The sequence below is a fragment of the Chironomus tepperi genome, unplaced genomic scaffold (genome assembly GCF_022539635.2).
Source record: "Chironomus tepperi strain 1889 unplaced genomic scaffold, CSIRO-AGI_Ctep_v1 contig_414, whole genome shotgun sequence".
NCBI lineage: Eukaryota > Metazoa > Arthropoda > Insecta > Diptera > Chironomidae > Chironomus > Chironomus tepperi.
The window spans coordinates 397,925-416,130 of record NW_027226536.1 but is presented as its reverse complement, the minus strand read 5'-3'; the positions used below and the strand labels follow the sequence as shown (position 1 = coordinate 416,130).

At 32.8% G+C, this 18,206-nt stretch overlaps 2 protein-coding genes across 5 annotated transcripts; one reads left to right on the top strand and one right to left on the bottom strand.

Annotated features, from left to right (window-relative positions):
- Positions 1-2,464: 2,464 nt before the first annotated feature.
- On the bottom strand, positions 2,465-11,834 carry LOC139097143 (sphingomyelin phosphodiesterase). 3 transcript variants are annotated; one of them, XR_011545030.1, is made up of 9 exons: positions 11,612-11,834; positions 7,273-7,376; positions 6,647-6,873; positions 5,431-6,587; positions 5,131-5,366; positions 4,695-4,905; positions 3,984-4,166; positions 3,473-3,793; positions 2,465-2,733 (listed from the first exon to the last, which is right to left on the bottom strand). XR_011545030.1 is itself a non-coding variant. In XM_070648920.1 (8 exons), exons 2-8 carry the CDS (start codon positions 7,331-7,333, stop codon positions 2,673-2,675), a joined length of 2,136 nt encoding a protein of 711 aa, XP_070505021.1. In that variant the 5' UTR covers positions 7,334-7,376; positions 11,612-11,834; the 3' UTR covers positions 2,465-2,672. The 3 variants fall into 3 exon arrangements, 1 of the variants encoding a protein (XP_070505021.1); XR_011545031.1 differs by having other exon boundaries at positions 3,473-3,767; XM_070648920.1 differs by lacking the exon at positions 3,473-3,793.
- Positions 11,835-12,043: 209 nt separating this feature from the next.
- Positions 12,044-16,746, top strand: Ror (Tyrosine-protein kinase transmembrane receptor Ror). Of its 2 annotated transcripts, none has more exons than XM_070648922.1 (10): positions 12,044-12,452; positions 12,807-13,346; positions 13,415-13,688; positions 13,745-14,017; positions 14,081-14,273; positions 14,329-14,544; positions 14,759-14,962; positions 15,132-15,299; positions 15,365-15,565; positions 15,679-16,746. In XM_070648922.1, exons 1-10 carry the CDS (start codon positions 12,331-12,333, stop codon positions 15,951-15,953), a joined length of 2,466 nt encoding a protein of 821 aa, XP_070505023.1. In that variant the 5' UTR covers positions 12,044-12,330; the 3' UTR covers positions 15,954-16,746. The 2 variants fall into 2 exon arrangements, with proteins under 2 accessions (XP_070505023.1, XP_070505022.1); XM_070648921.1 differs by having other exon boundaries at positions 12,804-13,346.
- The last annotated feature ends 1,460 nt before the right edge of the window (positions 16,747-18,206 follow it).

The following is an 18,206-nucleotide window of genomic DNA, read 5'->3' as shown; positions in this document are numbered from 1 at the left end:
TTCTTTGTTATCCAACAATTAATTCCGAATTTTTTCACTTTTTGTCAAAATTACAAAATTTTCATTCAACTTTTATTTAAATTCTTATTATTTAATGTTCACTAAATTTATTAGAATGCTCTACATATTTTCTATCAAATATTCTAATTATTATTTCACTAATTTTCAAATTTTTCTCAAAAATTTTCACTAAAATTTCACAGAAATTCCATCAAAGTAACAAAAAAATTTATTCAAATTTATTTTAAACTAATTTAAAATTGAGTACAAAATAATTTGGAATCACAGAAATATTCCCAAGACCGCTTACAAAGTTAGACTAGTTTCGACTGACGCATGCTTTCGACTAAAGCGTAATGCTAATGGAAAATGAATGAAAATGTATACAAAAAAAATTGAGGAAAAACTAAAAGGCAGTAGAATTACACTACTGGCATGTTGGTATGCTATGTTTTATAGTGTGGCGTACATATATTAAAATACAAAACAGAGAAGAAAAAAAGCTAGCCAAAAAAAAAGTAGGAAAGAAATGAAAGAGAAATGAGGGAAAATTTTGGAAAATTATTGTGGCGCATTTACTTGAAGAATTGATTCAAAAGCTCAAATTAATGATGTTGATACGAAAGCTCAACACATGAAGATGACAAAATGTGTCAAGAAAGCAAAGCTTCTAAAAGCTCAATATAAATAAACTTGACTTAAAAACGTCAACTTAAACATCTTTAAATGAAATCAAAATTATCAAATGAAAAGCTTAATTTCAAAAGTGTCGCTTCAAAAGCTCTATTTAATGTAAGACAAGAGCTTATTTACAAGCATTGCTTCAAGAACTTGATTTGAATCATTGCCTCAAAAGCTCAACCTGAAGCATCACTTCAAAAAGCTTGAATAATTTCAATTTTCAAAAGCGTCGCTTTAAAAGCTCAACTTGAAGCATCACTTTGAAAAGCTTGATTCTATAGTTTCAAATTCCTTGAATATTATTAGTTTACAAAAACGGCGCCTTAAAAGCTCAACTTGAAGCATCACTTTGAAAAGCTCGATTCTTTCATTTTAAATTCTTGGTTTAAACTTCAAAAGCTCAACTTAAAGTCTCATTTTTAAAGCGGCGAATTGAAAGCTAAAGTCAAAGTGATATTCAAAAAGCTCCAACTTATCCTCAACCTATGCGCGTGAAAATGGAAACAAAATCAAAGAACATAAAATTCAAAAATGTGTTTGAACATATTTTCTTGGAAAATATATAAAAACAGTACTATTTTCAGCCTGACTGGAAATACTTACTCAATATTACATATCATTTATTGGATATCACTTTGATATGTAGATATGATTTGTTGCGGGTTTATCCAACTGACATCTTCAATACTTTTGTTCAATGCTATCGACAAACTAATGAGAAAAAAATATTGCAACAGGGAAAAAGCCTTCAATTCTCACAGCACGTTAGTAATACACTGAAAATTCCTCGCATGATGAGCTGACTTGGATTTTCATTTTTTTCTGTAATTTAAATTTCTTTTTATTATAAATGTGAGTGTGAACGACTCACGAGAGAAAAGAGACCCCCCAACACAACCTCACATAAAAAAAATGCATAGTCTTAAGGAATAAAAATAATGAAAAAATAGTCATACATAATAGCGGTAAACATATGATTCTTATCTTCGCATTTGCATTTTCGATTTTAGTACAAGTGTTGCTTCCACTTGAAGAATCTCGAGCATAAACATGAACAGTAGAATGGAAAGGAGGCAAGCGGGACAAAAGGAAAATAAATAAGTAAATGTTTTTGAGGTGTTTGTTGATGGAAGTACTAAGAATTTGTGGAAAAGGTTGACTTGTACAAGTTTCTTGTATGCAAGTTTGTTGGATGGGAAGTTAACAATGATGTTATGAGTTGTGAGATTGGAGCTTTTAGACAGATTCGAGTATTATTTGATTCTCTATTCCTTGAGCAGAGTTTAAAGTAGCTAAAGTCGGTCGACTCAAGTCGACTTTTTCATACAAAATCTCGAACTCTGTTCCCACAGAGGCACAATGTGCCGACAAAGCAGCATGTGTTTTATCGTTCATAGGGTGACAAATCGGCGTCCTAGCAAACACATTGTGTGGTTCGGGTACATAACAATCTTTTATTGATGAAATATGAGCTTATCATCCTGAACTTGATAAAGCTGTAAATCACTACGAATGACAAATTGACAGGCGGTTAGCACAGACAGTCGTTGATTGCTTTAATAAGCATGCAATATGCTTTCTCTACCAAGTACTCAAATCCATAGCTTAGTCTTCAATAACACAATATTAAAATTTGATGCAAACCTGAAAAGTCTTTCAAAAAATTCAAACAAAAATCCAGAGCTCGAAATCGACTCGAATTTTGCATCAAGTCAAGTCGACTTGACCATACAAAATCTGAATCGACTTAGAACTCTGCAAAAATCGACATAAAAGATCACTATTTTGAAAAAATAAATTAAGTTTATTTAATTAACGAATTTTCTATCCATTCTTCTTCACTTATGTACACATTTTATGAGTTCTTTGAAAATTTAAGTATTATTATCCGCAAAAAAGCACAGAAAGCTTCTGCAATTTGATATTCTCTTTTGTTTTAACAATCTTTTGTTTCTCTAATTTTATCACGTTTATAATATCTCGATCATTCATTAACCGAAGCTCATTACGTAGCCTGGGATTTTCGCCGTTACGGAATAAAGAGCATTAAATCTGTTTTGGGAAATGAAATAAAGTAAAAAAGAAATTGAATTGGATTATTTTATGATTCATAGGTAATTAGGAATTATGAGTAACACAAGTTGAAGTTGAAAGTGATTCAGACAAGGATATAAGATTGTTGTAATGTTGATTAACAGTCTTGTGCCATTGAACTTGGTAAAAATTCCTTTTTGGAATTTAAAGTACATCTGAGAGTTCTATTAGGTTCCATTAGGAATCTCGTACTCACCCGAATAACAAAAATCGGCTAATCGATCAAAAACCATCCCTATGTCGGCAAGACTCTTACTTGGTACTAGATTCGGTTCATATCCGGTACCGTTCCTGAGTCACGACAGTCTGATGCCGGATTATTGATCGATTAACTGACTTGTGCTATTCTGGTCAACACTCAATAGTATCATACAATTAACGCTATACTAAGTGTTTTGTAAATTTACTCAGTTCTCGAGCCATGAGAAAATGACCCGAGCAGCATGATCGAAATCAGCTGTCATACACCCGTCAAGACCATCTCGTGTCCTGCCGTCAATTTGGCGACACTCCAGCGACTAAATTGTGCTGTTTTGGGGTTTGGAGTATCAATCTCAAGTTATGACTGTTAAATGGGATCTTGCATCTTAAATTGACGTCTATTTCCCCTTATGCTTTACTAATAAGTCAATAAACACTTCAAACCATCCAATCTTGTGTCACTCAATAAAATTTATACAAATTAAATTAATTTTACCTCATGTGAGCATTTTTGCAACATTTTTGTTGCATTCCTTTCCACCAAAAAAGCTTTAACATTTAATTTGCTGTCTTCCATTTCCAATATTTACAATATTTTGTATGAAATTTATTTTTATGCTTATATTGTTGACTTAAAAATTAATTTAAATATATTTTTTGCTTTCTATTTACACATGATATATATATATTTTTTGTAGGTGTCCACGCATATGTGTGTGGGTGTTTTTGTATATGAGATTCTGTATTTTATGTTTCTGGTTCACCAACCTCATTAGTTAATAATTGATAAGCTGTTGTATTAGATATGGTTTTATTACTTTATGCATATATTTTTAATTATAATTTATATTTTGAAAGAAATAGAAAAGAGAAGAAATTTTCAGGTTAATTTGAAACTATCACCAAAAGTTTATTAATTTTTATATAATTTCCACATGGAAATTCAACACCAATTTTTATTTTTACAAAATTTATTAATGAAAGACTTGAACTCTCTTAATACTCACGAAAAGCTAATTCCTCTATAGATCCACGATCGCCAACTTCCATTTGAGGAATCAAGTTTGGCTTCCACTTCCGCACAGAAGAATTTTCTGTCATGTGATCTTCCACTTTTTGCATCGCACAATATCCGCTTTCTGCAATCTGCATCACAACTTGGTCTCACTGGTGATGCTTTCCAGTAGTGTCTGGTGGATTTAAGGGTTTTCAAATTAATTTAGTTGTTAATTTTTAAGTTTTATTAAAATTTCTTCAAATATATATGTTTTCCAACACAATTATCGGTTCAATCGATCAATATGGCTGGTGTGACTCTAACTTGGTATTCATAGGTAACACTTAGGTAGTCCAACAATTCTGAGATATGACACTTTTTTATTTACTTTTTTTGATTGATATTCAATATTTAAATTTATTTTGTGCAAAATGTATCAATTTTAAAAAATTTGGGTCGAAAAAAAGTGATTATTGACGTTTCGGTTAGCACTTTAGAGATCTATTCGAAATTGGCTCACCATCGGACTCAAATGACTGGCGCATTCAGTTTAAATCCAAAACTATGTCAGAGTCACTCCATCTTGGAGTAGAATTTCGAATCGATTAACCGATTTGCTATTTGCCTTATAACTTAAACACAAACAGCTACTCAACTCCAAGTACCCAACCCTGCTATTCATTTCCCCATATCCCCAAATCTCAATCTTATTAATACTCACTTAAAATACTGATCAAATTTATCCTGATCATCTGTTAACGATAATGTATATTCATCCCAATCTGTCGGTCTAAGTGCTTTAAGATTATATGCATTTCTAGCTGAGTATAATTTGTAGTAAATTGGAAAATCATAAAGATTTGCTTCCTTGAGATTCATAATCCATGTCTCATGATCGACAACAAGTCGGGTTGTTGCATCATGATCACCATCTGTGGGATAGAAGGATTCAATGATTAGGTCTGATTGTAAGGTATGCTAAAAATATTTGAAGATTTTGGGCTTTTACACCGCAGACGCTGGTGGACTGCTATATCGCCGTGTTAGCGGCATGACATGAAGCCGAGTTAACGGCAAGACATGCAGGTTCCTTGATGGGTTTTGAAATTTACCACGTCTTTTCGCACAATCCATTCAAATCATCAAACTAAACTCACCAATATAATAAATTCTATATCCAGGATTCAAGTCATAATATGGAGTCACACTTGGTCCGATATATGCAATATTTGTTGGTCGGGAAACATCTTCTGTGTCATAAAAGACCTCAAATTCATCAAAATGTGTATGTCCGAAGAATTGTGCCGTCACTGTGCTTTCGTATCTTTGAATGATTTTGTAATAATTTCTTGACCAGATTTTAAGACAGTCAGGATGGCCTGGTGGGATGTGGCTGGAAAATAGGAATGAATTATGTTAAATTATTGAATTTTTGCAGGAAATATCAAGCTTCATACCCAATAATGTGAACCTTCTCATTAGAAAACTCAGCACTTTGAAGCTCATAAATGATCCATTGAAGTTGAGTTGCTGGATCTGTAGAATTGAGCAGCAGCCACCAATTTTTGTTGTTACAATAATTCATGTTAATAGAAATGATTCTGAATCCAGGACGGACGAGAACTGAGTAAAAAGCACCTCTTTTGATCGTATAGGATACAGATGGAGGCAGCCACTTCTGCCATTCTTCAGCTAGAGCATCATACAACCAAGCTATTGAACTATCAACTTGTTGCACATAAGGTGGTGGAAAGCTGTTGACTGGAGCACTTTCATGATTACCAAGAGCTGGGAAAATTGGAATTCCTGGAAAAACTTCTGCCATTTGTTTGACTGTTTCCTTTAAAACTTTCAAATTTTCCTCCTTTGTCTGGTTCCAAATGTCATGAGGTGGCAAATCACCTGTCCATAAAATATAATCAATATCCGGATGTACTTCAGCAATGTGCTTATACATGTGATCAAGTGTCCTTTTTGGCATATCACATTTTCTGTAATCTCCCCACTTTCCAGCTGCAGCATTAACATGTCGTGGACGTCCATTAGTTATTCTACAACACAATGGCTCAGAACAGTCCGCATTACTTCCTTCAGCATAATATGGATCATAATGTGTATCACTCAAATGAAGAACTTTAAATGACGGTGCATTTTCTTTTGGAATTGGAAGTTCATGTGGTGTTGGCTTTGTTATTGCTGGCAGCTCAATTTCCCACTCATGATAAGGATTGTAAATATCACCGCATGCATCACCGATTATGAAACTGCATATCTCATCTGCACCCAAATTCGTTCGTTTAAGCACGTAGATAACTTCATTACCGAACAGACTACTAACACCTTCACAGACACGAGACGACTGAATTTGTAGATTGGTACAGTATTGGAAGATTGTCTTGATGATTTCTTCTTTACTTTTACCGGATTTTATGTAATGTTGAAGAAGTGTTGCACCCGCTTTACATGCTGTACAACTCATTTTACTCATAACTGAATTTTCAATCTCGAATGCGACTTGCTTGAGATTCATGAGTTTTAGTGCTTTGTCGAAGAATGGCGAGTAATGATTGTCTGTCTCAGCTTTTGACCATAGTGTTCTGGCTGTTTCGTTGTTCTGGAAATTAGAAAAGTAAATTTGCATGACACTTTTAATAAACCACTACAAATTCTCACCTTAATCTCATGAAGTCTCTCCAACACCTTCTCATCATTGTCTAATGTTTTATAGACAATATTTGCTGGTGCCGGTAGCGTATGAATTGTACTTTTACTTGGTAAATGAGGTAATATACTTCTCGGAATATCAGTTATATTCCAATTATCTTCGGGTTGTTTCCATGCTACTGTCGTTCGTGTTCGACGCTTTTGTGATTTAGATTCAGATGAGATGACAGGTGTGGCTGAATTGAAGAAGGAGAAATTGTTATTTGGAATAGAATTGATTGCTTTTTGAGTTGTGGTATGCAAATTTTGCATGATTTTGGATCAGTGTTGCTAAATTTGAAGCTATGACCGATGCAATTACTCTGACTTGATACCGAATCTGGCCTGGGCAAGAGTCAAGCCATTTTGACTCCCTGTACCTCCTGAGTTGCCGGTTTGTCACAGTATACACCACAATGGACTAGATTATCAAAGTTTCTAAATTACCAGAAGCCTATCCTTCTAATGTCACACATGTCATACACCAGACAAGCACACACTTGCCATAATGACATAATCAAATTTAACAACACTTCTCAAGCCTCAACTCTGAATCACTTTGACATAATTTCACATCATTCCTTTCTCTTACTTACCAGATAAAAAGTTGAGGTAGAAAAGCAGTAGAATGCATGCAATTTTGACATTATTACTCATTATTTTGATCGTAGAAGAGAAAACAGAGTCAAAGATAGTTATTCTGTAAATAAAGTAAATATTTATATTAATACGTCAATGCCAGTCAGTATTGAACGTTACAAGACCAACACTATTTACGCTTCAAAGTCACTGTCATGATCATTAATTTGTAGTTTATTTACGAATGTGAGATAAATCGCTTAACGGTATAAGCTTGATACAAAGAAAACCAGTCAAACCCCCAAAAAAATTTCCATAATCACCGAAAAAAAAAAATTATGTTAAGCCATTTCCAGCTGAATTCTTCTTCTATAAATTATTCTGATTAGCAACTTTGCATTTTTTTCACAGCTTGTTTATAGTAAAGAAGTTTTTGACCTACATAAAGCCCGTCATATGTCTATGATGTCGTTTGTGTCTTTGTGTGTATTGATATCCATATGATTATCTTGTCCACTTTATTTACAGAAGCTCAGCTTTGTTTGTGTTTGGAATAAAAGAAAATTGGAGAAAAAAAATGCGTGAATAGCTTCGTGGAATAGATTTTTGCAGGTAAATCGAGCGCATTTTTGTCAAATGATTTATATTTTTTGAGGAAGTTTCATTTGTCAATTATGTTTTTATGTGGAAAGTTGGAAATTGATTTTTCGAGAAACGACTGGTTTGTGGGTCAATTTAGCTTTAGTTAGCTGAGGAAAGTGGGATTAAGTTTCTAGAAAATTCAATGCAGCTATTGAATTTAATGATGCATGCTGACATAAACAATGACTAATCATATTTTTAGAGGTCTGAGTCTATCTTAGGGAACACCATAGCACTATACACTAGTAAAGTATCATAGGGTCAATATAGCCATACTATAATGATCTAGATTCCATTTGAGATTTGAATAATATTTATTGTACATAGTTGAAAACTCCTTTCATACAAAAGTTCAATCTGTCTTTGAACTCCGAAGAATAAACATCATTATGAAGAAGTAAAATCCGTAAGAGGTTCTTAATTACATTTACATCCAACCACAAAAGACCGAGTGACATAAATGAAACCTTGTCCGCCTTAAAAGCTCAGTCGCGAAGCCTCCTTCATTTGCGTCACTCGGTCAATCACATTCAAACAATCCCAGAATTCAGAATTCAACCCTCAAAACCTGTCAACAATTCTAAATTTAGTCTCTACACCAAATGACTCATAATCCATGATCCATAACAAAATCATCCACAGTAAAATTACCCAAATTAATTAAAAAGTCTCACAAGTTCTTTGTTTGTCCATTAAATAATCACAGTTAATTCTTGTAAATCGCAAAAACTCGATAATGAGTCACTCTTGATTTTGGATATAAAACAAAACACAGAATAAATATAGAATTGTTTGAGCCAATATGAATTGTTGGTCTTGATAATAAATAGAACGAAATTCAGAACATGAGAAACGAGACAATGTAATTTAAACTGTATAAAATTTTTCCGATTTGATTTATATTTGCACAATCAATTTTCAGTGAAATAAATTCCAATTTGTAAAAAAGTAAATTCCGATTTTCAAATTCAACTTGCATTATATCAAGCATTTAATGTCAAATATTGTATTACAATCTATTCATCCAATCAGCAATGAAAATGAAATTACATACGCTATACACATATTCTAATCGCAGTTAAGCGGATATTACTGCTCTTTTATGCTGATTTTTATAACAATAAATCATCTTATGCTTTATCAGAAAAGCTGCTATGTCGCATTATGGAATTGTAATTGCTTTATTTAATTTTTTAAGAGTTTTATGATTGATAAAGCAGTGAATTGAATTTCTAAGTTGATTTATTGAATTATGAAACTCGTAATTGATTGCTCATAGCTGCATTGTGGTAAAGTACCTCAGTAGTTGAATGACAAGACTCTCTAATCGAACAAACTAGACTTTTCACTATCCCGAAGAACACAAATCGGTTATTTCGATCCAAAATCCGACACCAGGTCTGTGTGACTCTGGCATGGTGCTGGATGTAAGCCGAATTCGTTACCTAATTAGAGTCAGACTAGTTTGGACGGATTTTTGATCTATTTAAGTGTCATAACTTGAATTTCAAGTAAATTATGCACAAAACTACTAAAAAATTCACATTAAATCACAAAATTTCTCATTTTTGCATCATTTTCCATTCGAGTTCTATTATTTTCACTATCACACAGCACGAGAGCTTCATTGTGTTGTTTAATGAAGCAGTAAATCTCATTATTAACCCATAAAAATCTCAATTGTTAATTCTTACATCAAAATCAGATTGAAAAAGTCAATAAAGCATATTTACGACTTAACACGTATGCCATGAATCAATCTGATTGATGAAATTGAAAGTCATTTCATCTCTTTATGTGAAAATCTGTGAAAAATAAGTCCATAAAAAAATGTTGAATTTAACACGTATCGTTGATAATTTTAGTGACTATTAGTACCTCATTTGTATATGTTCAAATATTATGCATTTCACGTTACGTCAACAATGAAAACATGCAAGTAGACAAACCAGGAAGTTATGTGCGAATAAAAAAAGTGCATTAAATATTGAATGACAAAGAGAATTAATTTGCTCCCTTGTGAGATTTTTAGTTACGATAAGTTGCTTGATGTGAAATTATAAAAGAAATTTGATTGTTTAGCAATTTTGTTTGATTGTTTGAGATTTCTTAAGCTTCTTTCATTTTGAAGTTGTAATGGGCTGACCACTAGAGTGAAGCTATTGAAATGCCTCGTAAAATAGGGTTTGAGATCCTATGTTATTTGTCAGAATGTTTTATTATCAAAATTTAATTTGAAGTTTAACTCGGATTCAAGCAAGACATAAGCACTAGATAGATAGATAGATTAAAGATTAGGGTCCATCGATGACCAAAAAGCACTACGATTTACGATCTGTTGTACTATCCCTGAATGTCATTTAAATGATTCCGATCTCTTCAGACGTTAACACTGCTATATTCTCTTGATGCAGATCAAGAGCAGTTTCATCCGGTTCATATAAACGTTTCATCCTTATATTGATCAACACACATTGAAATGTTACCGGAACGACGACGAGACAGCAGAAGGTATGTACATACAATCAACTGGTGCTGATTGGCTACCATTTGACTCCAAATCTCGAATTCAACTCAGATTTTATATAGATTTGAAAATTGAGACTCGATATGAGTCGAATTTTCTTTAAAGAATCCGAGTCGACTTCGAGTTCTGTAACTCCTCAACTGCTGCCTTGTCGTTAAGGTGACAATTCTTCGATTTGAGCTGATCGGGTCTTAACCGAACTAATCAAATATAACTTGGATGAATCACAACTAGACATAATCATGACCCGAATTATCAATTCGCTTATTTAGTGTCTGTCAAACTATTCTCAAAAATTATTTCCCACAAACTTTTCCAATAGTTAAATCACTGCACACGATACTTTTTTTTAATTTCCATAGTTAATTCACATCAATTCATAATTCCAATAGTTGAAATTATCGATTTATCCACCTTGTTCTTTAAAATTCAATCTACACAGTCAGAACATTCTTCAGTAGCTTTACGTACAGCACACAAAAAAGTACCCGAAAATGTACTGTTAAGAGCACTTAAAGATTCTATCCAACCAAAAAAAAAATAATTTATCAATCACATAACCGAAGAAATCTGAGTGCTAGTTCATTGCACTTATTAAATTGATTTATCTTCACATTTCTTTTTCATTCAATCTGTTGAAGCATCAGTTAACCAGAAAGTAAAAATTCTTTAGAGAAAGTGAGAAATCATCGTGCTATTTAATAATTTTGCTGTGGATGATTAAGCATAATTATTATGTTGCATACAAGAATGTAACAATCCACAAGAAATCGAAATTAAGCACACGTGTTAAAAAAAAGGTTGATTAAGATTTTGTGGCTTAAGACCAAGAAAGTGAATTAAATGCCATCATCGCTATTGTTCGAGTCCTTTACTTAAATACACTTCATTTACTTTCACTTTACATATATGTGCTTATTTTCTATACGATATTGTATTGCGTCTTCGTCACTCAGTGACACATTTATTAAATTATCCCGTTTTTTTTTATCAGCCGTTAATGTTTTGCACTGGAATCGACATATTCTCTCTCTATTTTGTTTTTGGATGTGGATTACCATTTCTCCTGCAGCGAAATTATTAATTAATTCACGACTCGACTTTTGAAGCGTTAAAACAGTAAACAAAAAGTCCAACTATCAATCAGGAATGGACAGAAGAAATTATAAAAAATAAAAAAATTTCACCTAAAAATAAATTAAACTTTTGAGTGCAGAACCACGGATTTAAAATTTGAACTGCACACTCTCGCGGTCGAGCAGAAACTGAAAACTTAGGCGCGCGATGAAGACGAAACGATTTTCACTCTCTTTTTTTGGTATGTTGTGAAAAGAGAATCAACTGGATTGTTATGGAGATGATTTGGAGAAATTAAAGGAAATTTGATGAAGATTCGAGAAGTAAGGCTTGAAAATATGCAAAATTCTCACTTAAAGTTGGGTTAAATTTCAATTTTTGATCAAATTACGCAGTTATTAATCAAAAATCCTTCAAATTGCATCAAAAATATCTCAAAAATCTTTTAACGGTCATAAAAAATTCAAATTAAGTTCCAGAGAGAACCTTCTCGCACTCAACCACTCAACACTAACACATTCATAAATTTTTCTCCACAAAAATGTAACAATTTTCAATTTATTTAGTTTAAATTCAGTAATTTTAAGTAATTTCTGGACATTTTTGCATTAAATCGTTAAAACTTTTAGTCAACAATTCGGACATTTTGAATTCACAACGATTTAAGTTCACTTTCATTCAGAAAAAAATTGTTGAAAAATCTAAAAACTGCACCCAAAGAAATTTTTAATTATTGGAAAACAATAACTTGAGAAGGAGAAAAAAAAATCATTTTACGGCGCTTATTTTGCAATTGGAACTGAAAATATCAAATAAGAACGTTTATAGAATGCTAAAGTGGTCTGATTTTGCAATTATTTTGACATTTTATGTTGTCCTTACTGTTCAACAACATATCGATGATGACAACAAAGATCAACATCAGTTCAATGACTCCAATGATACTCAAATGTAAGTGGATTGTGATTTTTTTGGGGGGATTTTTATAGACTGTTGATTTTGGATAGAATGTTGAGGATTTTTTGAGGTTTTTAGGGCAAAGTTGAAAGGATTCTTTTGTGGATATTGAGGAAAATGGAGAAATTTTTTGAGATCCAGTGGTTAAAATAAGTGACAAAGAACCAAAAAAATGACAATTTAAACCAAAAATGCAGCAAAATCGCAATTTTCCTACTCAAATTCCCAGAAAATCTCAAACATTCCGTCTCAAAATCTTCATCTTCCTCAAATATCTCTCAATATTTACATCACATTCTCAATCAATTAAAATTACCCCACACTAAATCTCTCTTCTATTTCCAGCAGCACGGAAAGTCAACAAGAAAATCTCGAACTGGGAATTTGTCAAATCTATACCGGAAGAATTTGCGAGAAATACATGGGCAACATGTCTGTATTCATCACACCCGACAACACAATGGAATTGATTGAGAAAAAATTGGCAGCCGCAGCATCAGTCATTAAAATATCACCGGATATATCACCATTATGTGCTAGATTTGTTTGGTATAGTTTGTGTGCAACAGTTCTTCCCGTATGTCGTACGCCGGAGGAAACAAATCATTCATATTTTTTAAACAAGAATAAAAGTAAGATGAAAGGCTATCAGCCAACAAATGTAACAAATAAGGCCAAGAAATCAAATCCACCGAAAAATAAAAAGTCACAAAAAAATAAGTCAAATGGAATTAAAATTATACCAACGGAATCGCCAGTTATTGTTGAGCCACCGACGACGGTTAAGACAAAGATAATTGACCATTATTCGTACTCAAATTCTTATTATGAAGAGACTCACGGCAGTAGAAAGCGACGATATGTAGACATTCAGTTCATTAAAAATGGGTAAATATGACGCAATATTGATGTCCATTATGCATATTTATGCTTCTTATTTATCTTCTCTTTGTTAGCTATCCACCAACAAAAGAAACTGAAAATCTACGTCGTATATGCAAAACAGATTGTGAGTTACTTGAAAATGAAATTTGCCAAAAGGAATATGCAATTGCTAAGAGACATCCAGTGATTGGACAAATATTACCAATTGAGGATTGTAAAGGGCTTGATGATGACGATGACTGTCTCCAAATGGGCATTGATATTGGAATACAGCCAGATGACACATGCTTTTGGGATGAGGGATATAGATATCGTGGTGTAAAGGACAGGACATCTACTAATAAGGTATGCTGGATATTAATTATCTAAAGACTCAATCATCAAATTCCTTCTTCTTCTAGCCATGCATGAAATGGTCAAAAGTTCCAAAAGGCCTAACTCACATCGAATTAGCCGGCAACAGCTACTGCAGAAATGTTGATCATTCACAAAGTCAACCATGGTGTTATGTAGACAAACAAACAATAGAACTATGTGACATTCCAAAGTGTGCTGATAAAATGTGGTTCATTATCATTGCTGTTCTTGGTATTTTTCTATTCTTAACGTTCCTATTCACACTGCTTGTGTGCTGCAAGAAAATGAGAAAACAAGGCGTATCAAACATACAAAATGTAGGCTTGCGTGTATACATAGTAATGGATTATGCAAATATTAACTTGAACTTTATTCCATAGATTGCAATTGCAAATGCTGATAAGACTAAAAATATTTATGGCAACTCGAGGCATAGTTCACCGATTGAAATGACATCATTGTTGACAACGAATGGATTAGCAGGTCCTAATCAGCATTCAAATCCTAGAGGCTCGTCTATTTTGAAAATTACTCAGTATAGGTTGCAGGATGTGAGATTTGTTGAGGAATTGGGTAAGATGAGGATAAATTCTTATTGGAATGTTCTTGACAGTTTGTTGTACTTCAGGTGAAGGAGCATTCGGTAAAGTTTATAAAGGAGAATTGACACAGAAGAATGGAGAAAAAGTGATTGTTGCAGTTAAAGCATTAAAAGAAAATGCATCGCCAAAAACACAAACAGACTTCCGTCGAGAAATTGAATTAATTTCAGATCTTAAACATGACAATATTGTCTGTATACTTGGAGTTGTATTGAAAGAGGAGCCGTTATGCATGTTATTTGGTGAGTTGTTGCATTTCTTAGTAATTTGAATAATTTAATTGGTCTTAATGTCTCAATTCGGACGAAATGAATTGACAAATGAGTAATTTGATCATTTCTACATGACCAAAGTGACTAAGCTGATTTAATTCCATCCATATGCTCGTAAAATTTGCAATTTGCTTAATTTATGCTAATCATTCCTCTTCATCTACCCCTTTTAAATATTATACAGAATATATGAGTCACGGTGACCTGCACGAGTTCCTCATTTCAAATTCACCAAATGAGGGAAAATATCTCACACAACAGCAATTCTTATTTATTGCACTACAAATAGCCGAAGGAATGGAATATTTATCATCACATCATTATATTCACCGAGATTTAGCCTCGCGAAATTGCTTAGTTGGAGAAAATTTAGTTGTTAAAATTTCAGGTTCGTATTTCTTTCAAATTATCTCAAAATTATGCAATCGGATATTTATATCTTTAATGGGGTTGTTGGCATTATTTTGCATAATTTTTGAATGACACAAAAATTTTTTATGCTAATTTTATAAAAAAATCCATAACTGTATTATTCCATGACTTTGAATTCAAATTAGATTTTGGCCTGTCACGAGACATTTATTCATCGGATTACTACCGCGTACAATCAAAATCACTTTTACCAATTCGTTGGATGTCAAGTGAGGCGATTTTGTACGGTAAATTTACAACAGAGAGTGATGTATGGTCGTATGGCGTAGTTCTATGGGAGATATATAGCTACGGTATGTTCTTACTTAATTAAATCAGCTAGACCATTGAATAATTCTTATACTGTTCCTATATTCAGGTATCCAACCATACTTCGGTTATAGTAATCAAGAAGTCATCAATATGGTGAGGGCAAGGCAGTTACTTCCTTGTCCAGATGCATGTCCAAGTGCAGTTTATGCCTTAATGATTGAGTGTTGGCATGAACAGAGTGTTCGAAGGCCCAACTTTGCTGAGATTGTGCATAGGCTTAAGCTGTGGTATCAGTCACAAAGAAGGCGTAAGTGATGATAAGAAATTGAGTCTTTAGGTGACAAATTGTGTCATTTTGAGACATTAAACTTGCAGAATCTCAAAATTGTTCTTACTAATTCCCGCCAAAATCTTTTCCAGGTGATCAAATGGATATGAATACCGGCAGTATGACTAGAGACATAAATATTCCCAGCATGAGTAGGGAGATGAATATGAACAGTATGACACGAGATATGAATACTGGCAATATGTCACGAGAGATGAATACAAATAGCATGTCAAGGGACATGAACACAGGCAGTATGTCGAGGCATATGAATGATGGCAGCATGTCAAGGAACATGAATGATGGCAGTATAACAAGAAAAACTTCAACCACCGGTTCAACGATTAGTGTTCGATCCTTTAAGTAATTTTAGTCTTTCCAAAGATATTAAGTTCTTTTTATTATCAAATTGATGAGTGAAAATTCGTGTTGACTTTTGACACGAATCAAGTTCCAAAAAAAAAAAACGTTTTTAACCCCTAAAATTATTTTTAAAAATGAGACGGAATTCGTACATATTTTATCCTACTGATTTAGTTTTTTCATAAATTGAATAATTCTATGTAGTTTAAGCAAAATTTATAAATAACCAAAAACATGAAAGTTTTATATATTGGGGATGAAGCAAATACTCAAAAGTGACCATGAATTGTAAAGGATTTTGAGAGAATTTTTTATACTTTTTTAGCCATTTCTTTATGAAGATCATACAACAACTCAAAAGACTATTCGTACATTTTTGTACTTTGATCAACAAAACCCTCACATTAGACCTATGTCTTAACTATAGATAAGCACCTCAGTACTCAATAGAACTCTCAAAATCTTTACAATTCAGTCACAAAAAAATACTCAAAAATGTCCCACAAAGTAAAAATTTTTAAATTTGATCGATCTTTTTGTGCCATAATCTAATGATGGATCTCGAACATTTTTTTGTTGCAATTTTAGACCAAAGATATTAGAGAAAGTATTATTTTTTACATTTTTTCACATATACCTATTGCTGAAAAGTTTTTCTGACCATATTTGACAGAAATGAATTGGATTGGGGTAGTTAGGAACTGTTTTGCGGGATGAAGATCTTTAGAACACGATCTTGAGCTTGGATTGATCAAGTTTAGGTTTTGTTTTGATTTGGCCGGTCAGGTCAATATTATAGAATTTCTTGAGTGTTGTGGTATCGGTCGTGGCAAACCAACCAAGATGTGTCGCAACAAAAGAACGTTTGGCAACACAACACCAGAAGATACCAGACCTAGATCACTAAAAACAGTTCATAATCATCCCAATACCCTATTTCAATGACTGTCACAGTACTAAATGTTTTTATTAATTCAATAATTCCAATATATCTGACTGTATTGCCCAGTGAACCTCAAGGTCGAGAGAATTTTTCAGCAATTTTTGAGTCAAAGAAGATTCTTTATCCATCAAATGATAAGTTTGCCATTGACTATTTGATTGGTAAAGAATCTTGTTTAGAAACTCAATAAAAAGAAACTTGCGTACTCATTAATATATCGAAATATAACTGAAAATATGTGAACATAAAGAAAAACCACGTGTTGCATTTATCATCAAACAAACCAAAAAAGAAAAGAAAAACATACCGTACTGCTGGGATATGATGCTTTATAGAATGGTTTTAGAAGTTGAGGAAATTTGCTAGCTTTGGAGAGTTTCTCAATTTAATTTAAAATTATCTTCGTAACTAATTGTTAATTCTGAATAATTTGTCATAAAAATCAGTAACTTATTCTATTTCATATCAATTAAAAATGTATCTTCGTTAATTAAATTAATTACTGTGGTGTCTGATTAGTATAGAATTTGGCATATCGAGCAATATGTAAACGATCATGCCAGAGTGAGATTTAGGCTTCTATGGCCGAATGGAAAAAGAAAAGATCGATTATCTGCCATCCTCTTTTCTGTGAGAAGATGGGTTCGATTCCCACCATAAAGGCCAATATTGCCAATATAACAAGTATTCGCTCGAATAGCTCAAATAGGTTAATTGATCCAAAATCTGATCCCAGGCTAGCGTGTCTTGCTGCCAGATTCTGTTTAAATCTGATATCATGTCAGAGTCACGTCGACCTGATGCAGCATTTTGGATCGATTAGCCGACTTGTGCTATTTGGTCAATTTAGCTCGCTATGTAATTTTTAATCCAAACCACAACTTCCTTACATTGGTAAATGAAAAAAAGTGAATGACAGAAGGATGGAGCTTTCGGAAAAAGCCGGCTTATTTGTTTTTTAAGTACAACATGTCTAACGTGATACTTATTTATGTCCTAAAAATCAACAAAAACCAATTTTATAAAGCATCAATTCCCAACATTCATGATTTAATTTCTAAGAAGAAATAAAGAAATAATTTTTATATATCATACATTAACCATTCTAGGATTAAATAATAAACAAAAGTCACTTTTTTTCAATGTTTTGCATGAATAAAGAAGACAAAGACATTTGGATTGAGTTTTTTGAATGAGAAAAAAACACAAAAAAATATTTGAGATTAATTTTGAGCATAAAATAATAAAAATTTACAGCATCAGTGAGAGTTAACAGCGTGCGAGAGATCGTCAAATTGTCTGATTCATAAAGTC

Excerpts from the sequence above, each read along its gene's own strand:
- LOC139097143 (XM_070648920.1), bottom strand. The coding sequence starts at position 7,333 with ATGAGTAATAATGTCAAAATTGCATGCATTCTACTGCTTTTCTACCTC. Across the intron at positions 6,588-6,646 it reads AGAGACTTCATGAGATTAAG|AACAACGAAACAGCCAGAAC; the intron begins GTGAGAATTTGT and ends TCTAATTTCCAG. Across the intron at positions 4,167-4,694 it reads AAATTTGATCAGTATTTTAA|ACACTACTGGAAAGCATCAC; the intron begins GTGAGTATTAAT and ends TAAATCCACCAG.
- Ror (XM_070648921.1), top strand. The coding sequence starts at position 12,331 with ATGCTAAAGTGGTCTGATTTTGCAATTATTTTGACATTTTATGTTGTC. Across the intron at positions 13,347-13,414 it reads ATTCAGTTCATTAAAAATGG|CTATCCACCAACAAAAGAAA; the intron begins GTAAATATGACG and ends TCTCTTTGTTAG. Across the intron at positions 14,545-14,758 it reads GCCGTTATGCATGTTATTTG|AATATATGAGTCACGGTGAC; the intron begins GTGAGTTGTTGC and ends AATATTATACAG.